At 51.5% G+C, this 5,574-nt stretch overlaps 1 protein-coding gene across 1 annotated transcript; it reads left to right on the forward strand.

Annotated features, from left to right (window-relative positions):
- The first annotated feature begins 429 nt into the window (after positions 1-429).
- On the forward strand, positions 430-4,977 carry LOC146886966 (uncharacterized). The gene is made up of 3 exons (XM_085671955.1): positions 430-1,352; positions 1,498-4,839; positions 4,974-4,977. Exons 1-3 carry the CDS (start codon positions 430-432, stop codon positions 4,975-4,977), a joined length of 4,269 nt encoding a protein of 1,422 aa, XP_085528081.1.
- Positions 4,978-5,574: the final 597 nt, after the last annotated feature.

Raw genomic sequence — 5,574 nt, forward strand, 5'->3', positions numbered from 1 at the left:
CCAAAGATCCTCATAACCGAGTACCGGATACCGCAAACCCCTGAAGGACCCTTTGGTAATTTCCTCCCTAAGATGCACTGGATCCAAGAATAGCCAAAAAGGGGATGATTAGGCCAGAAAGCCCATCCCAAGTAGGACCCATAGGTAAAATAGTATAAATAGCACACTGTTCCATGCATTGATTAAGCATTAAATTATTCAAATACTTTGACATCACCAGTGCTGACTTAGGCATCGGAGTATCTTTTGCAGGTCCCCTGCTCCGCCCTCAGAATTCCCCTGAAGCAATAGAAGAACGACCGAGATCAGCCATCCGTAGCCCTCAAGTGATTTGTGAATTACAACCTTTGGTCCCGTAAGAACATTTGGCGCCCACCGTGGGGCCGAAGAGTACTTCACGGATCCAAGACAACAACCCAAGAAGACAAGATGGTTTCCACAAGAAGCAGGACAGCGGACATCCCCCTCGTGGTCCCAACTGTTGAAGTTGGGGACCCCGGACCAGCATCGGAGATTTCCCGCATTCTGGAGGCCCAAGCCAGGATGCAGCAAGAATTCGCAGAATACAAGAAAAGAAACGCAGATGAAATGGAGGCATTGAGAGAGGAAAATTCTCGCCTTAGGCAGAAGATAGAAGCAGACCAAGCGGTTGGGGAGCCCTACCAACCTCGGTCAAGGGCAGATGTCCCCCCAAACTCAAGGGTCACTGCCCCTCCCCACTCAAGAGTTGACATCCATCCAACTGAAGACGAAAGCGAATACAGGCCCACCGGTCCAACAACAGAGGGTAACTACAGCTCCTTCGCGTCGAAGAGGAATCGCCGCCACCCCTTCATAGATGGGATCACAGAAACTCCCCTACCCCATAAGTGGAAAGCGCCCACCGTGACGTATGATGGCACAACGGACCCAGACGAGTTTGTATCTATTTACACCAACCAAGTGAGGTTATATTCAACGGACGACGCCGTCCTATGTAAATCGTTTTCAGTAGCGCTCAGAGGATCGGCTTTAGAATGGTTCATGAGCCTTCCTCCCTACACCATTGACTCCTTCACCACGCTTACCACCACCTTCACCACCCAGTTCGACACGAGTCGTCGCCACGACCTCACCACAATTGCCCTCCTCAATCTCAAGCAAGAGGAGGGGGAACCTCTCCGAGTTTTTATCGACAGGTTCGGCGCCATAGCCATGAAAATCAAGGACCTCACCCCCAATCTCATATTGATGTACATGATGACCTCCCTCCGGCCGGGACCCTTCGCTGATGAATTAGCAATGCGTCCCCCCATGAGCATGCAGGAGCTTAGGAAAAGAGCAGCCATGTTTATCAGAGTCGAGGACATGAGGCGATACCAAAGTAACACTCAAACTCCCTCAGCACACACCAACATCAGGAAACCTAATAAAGAGCCCCCCCTCGCGCGAACAGAACCGCCCGATGGAGCGAAGACCCGCTAAGTTCTCCAACTACGCTCCCTTGAACGCACCCAGATCTCGCATACTAGATGAAGTGCTGCAGGCCGAACTCATCCCACCGCCCAGGAAGTACCAAAACCCGCCTAATGCGGACCTGAGCAAATACTGCCATTACCATCGCAACAACGGCCATACGACTGATGAATGCGATACCCTGCGAGACAAGATAGAGGAACTCGTGCGAGCTGGGCATCTCAAACATTACATAAGAGAAACCAGGGAAGGCCCACACAGACCTCGGTATGAGAGGAGTAACAATAGGCGAGTCGAGCGACGAACAGACCGACGAACTGAGCGTAGAGAGCCAAGAAGAGAACCCGCAAGAACCCAACACACAGAACAGCGAGCGCCAGCCCAACAACAACCCAGACGAACCGACGATAGACCACCCTTACGCGGAACAATCAACACCATATCTGGTGGGTTTGCCGGAGGAGGGAGGTCATCCTCGTCCAGGAAAAGGCACCTAAGAGCAGTCCAATCAGTACACGCCGTGTCTGGCAGAACGATAAGAAGAATGCCACCCATCACCTTCTCAGACTCAGACTTTCAAGGCACCGACCCCAACCAAGACGACCCCATGGTCATAACCATAGAAGTAGAAAACTTCGCGGTCAAGAAAGTGCTCATCGACCAAGGGAGCTCCGTGGATATCTTATATTGGAAAACTTTCAACAAGCTGCAGATACCCTTAGCCGACCTCACTCCCCATAATGAACAAATATACGGTTTCTCAGGCGAAAGGGTCCCAACCAAAGGGTATATCGACCTCCACACAACCTTTGGAGAAGGTAGGCAAACGAAAACCACACCCATTCGCTACCTAGTTGTGGAGGCACACACATCCTACAACATACTTCTGGGAAGACCGTCCATCAACGCCTTGGGAGCCATCGTATCCACCCCGCATCTCGCCATGAAATTCCCATCCTCGCAAGGTGACATAATCACGGTACACGGCGACCAGCGCGCCGCCAGGGAATGCTATATAGCAAGCCTAAAACTTCCCCACCCACCCTTGACAACCCACAATATCGAGCAATCCCAGGACAAAGCAGCCTTAGCAGGCGACGACCTCGACCCAAGAATAAACTCTGAAGCCAGGGTCGAGCCCGTTGGGGACATAAGACACTTCCCCCTCCCACAGCCAAATCGATTCCTCCAAATTGGCACCACCCTCCCCAAAGGAGAAGAGCACCACATCGAAAGCATCCTTACACAGAGCGCCGATCTTTTCGCGTGGTCCGCTGCAGATCTCCCTGGTGTACACCCCAGGATAGCCTCCCACAAATTGTCCATCTTCCCCAACGCCAAACCTGTTTCACAGAAGAAGAGGAAACTTGGAGAAAGCAGAAGACAAGCGGCAATCGAGGAAGCCAATAAACTCAAGCAGGCCGGATTCGTCGGTGAAGCCCAATACACAACCTGGCTAGCAAACGTAGTGCTAGTAAAGAAACCTAGTGGCAAGTGGCGCATGTGCGTCGACTACACAGACCTCAATAAAGCATGCCCAAGAGATGCCTACCCACTTCCTAGCATCGACAGACTAGTCGATGGGGCTGCGGGGCACGCGGTACTTAGTTTCCTGGATGCCTATTCTGGCTACAATCAGATACCGATGGCCGATGAGGACAAGCTTAAAACCGCTTTTATCACCGAGGCGGCCAACCTTTTCTATAAGGTCATGCCTTTTGGCCTCAAGAACGCAGGCGCAACGTACCAACGCCTCATGGATAGAGTTTTTCACCCACTCCTCGGCCGAACAGTGGAAGTTTACGTAGATGATATCATCGTAAAGTCCCCCAACCCCAAGCAGCACTCAGCAGATTTGGCAGAAGTCTTCAAGGCCTTGCGAGCATATAACATCAGACTCAACCCCGAGAAATGTACCTTCGGGGTCGACAGCGGCAAGTTCCTCGGTTTCATGCTCACGCAACGCGGGATCGAGGCCAACCCCGAAAAATGCCAAGCAATAATCGACATGAGAAGTCCCACAAACGTCAAGGAAGTGCAACGCCTAGTGGGCAGGTTAACTGCTATCTCACGTTTTCTCCCCAAGTTGGCCGACAAAACCAAACCAATGATCAAGCTACTAAAGAAGTCAGTCAAGTTCGTTTGGGACGAAACCTGCGAACAAAACTTCAACACCTTGAAACAGCTGCTAACCACCCCCCCAATTCTCACTAAACCAGACCTCAGCCTTCCCCTCGTCATGTACATAGCGACATCTACGGGCGCACTCAGCTCCGCTCTCGTCCAAGAGAAAGACAACACCCAACAACCCATATATTTCACCAGCCGAATCCTCCAGGACCCGGAAACGCGATACCAGATGATTGAAAAAGTAGCCCTCGCGTTGATAACTGCAGCACGACGATTACACCCATACTTTCAATCCCACACCGTCATCGTCAGAACGGACCACCCTGTGCAAAAAATCCTCCAAAAACCAGATTTGGCAGGTCGGCTATCTTCGTGGGCCATCGAACTGTCCGAATTCAACATCCAATACGAGCCACACGGTCCCATCAAAGCACAATGCTTAGCAGACTTCACCAACGACCTCCAAAGCCACTCATCCACCCAAGACACTTGGTGGACGATGCATGTAGATGGCTCCTCAAACCCCCAAGGTGCCGGCGCAGGAATAGTACTAGAAGGTCCCGGCGACATCCTTGTCGAGCAATCCCTCCGCTTCAATTTCAAAACATCCAACAATCAAGCAGAATACGAAGCCATAATAGCCGGCCTCAATCTAGCACGCGACGTTGGCGCCAAGAAGCTATTTTGCAAAATAGACTCCAAGCTCACAGTGGGGCACCTCAACGGCGACTACCAAGTCAAGGACGCCTTGCTCTCGCAATACTACCACGCGGTAATCGCCCTAATCGAGCACTTCGAGGCTTTCAAGATCGAGCATGTCCCCAGAAGTAACAACACCAGAGTCGACATTCTCTCAAAGCTTGCTAGCACTAAGAAGAAGGGGCGATACAAGTCGCTTTTGCAACACACCCTGAGCATACCCTCCATCGAGCAAACCAGTCAGTGCCTCAACATCACCACAGCCGGCACCTGGATGGAACCTTTTGTCACATACCTAGAAGACGGAACCACCCCGACAAACGAAGACAAAGGATGGACTCGGAAAGCGGCGCGCTATATTTTAGTCGACGGTGAACTATTCAGACGAGGCTTCAGCAGACCCTTGCTCAAGTGCGTCACATGCGAGCAAGCCGAATATGTCATGCAAGAAATACACCAAGGAATTTGTGGCTATCACTCGGGTCCCAAGACCATGGCTGCCAGGATATTGCGAGCTGGCTACTACTGGCCGACAATGGAGGAAGATTGCATCATGTATGTTAGAAAATGCATTCAATGTCAAAAGCACAGCCCCGTGACGCACGTACCCCATGAGGAACTCCACCACATATCCTCACCGTGGCCATTCTCCAAATGGGGAATGGACATCGTCGGCCCTTTCGCACCAGGTAAAGGCCAAGTGAAGTTCCTACTTGTCGCCGTCGATTACTTCTCCAAATGGATCGAGGCAAAACCCCTTGCCACCATAACTGCCAATCAAGTGCAGCATTTTGTCTGGAAGAACATCATATGTCGTTACGGTATCCCTCACACCATCATAACTGACAACGGCCGCTAGTTCATAGACAAAGGCCTCAGCGAATTCTACCGCAACCTGAAAATCACACACATCACCAGTTCTGTCGAGCACCCCCAAACAAACGGCCAAGCAGAAGCTGCAAACAAAGTCATCCTCGGCCAACTCAAGAAGCGGCTTGACGGGGCAAAGGGAAAATGGCCAGACGAGCTCCTCGAAGTACTTTGGGAATATAAATGCACGCCCCAATCCTCCACCCACGAGGCACCATACACCCTTGTCTACGGCACCGATGCTGTGATTCCCGTGGAAATCGGACAACCATCCCTACGCCAGCAACACCATAACACCCAATCCAATGACGACTGTATGAATACCCATCTCGACCTTCTATACGAAGCACGAGAAAAGGCACGCATCCATGACCTGGCGACCAAATTAAGAGCCGCCAGAAGATACAACTCCAAACTCAA

Source organism: Vigna unguiculata, chromosome 4, assembly GCF_037176805.1.
Source record: "Vigna unguiculata cultivar grain cowpea cultivar isolate G323 ecotype 2 chromosome 4, ASM3717680v1, whole genome shotgun sequence".
Taxonomy (NCBI): Eukaryota; Viridiplantae; Streptophyta; class Magnoliopsida; order Fabales; family Fabaceae; genus Vigna; species Vigna unguiculata.

Coding starts and splice junctions, on each gene's coding strand:
- LOC146886966 (XM_085671955.1), top strand. CDS start 430: ATGGTTTCCACAAGAAGCAGGACAGCGGACATCCCCCTCGTGGTCCCA. Junction 1,353..1,497: donor ATCAGAGTCGAGGACATGAG/GCGATACCAAAG, acceptor GAACGCACCCAG/ATCTCGCATACTAGATGAAG.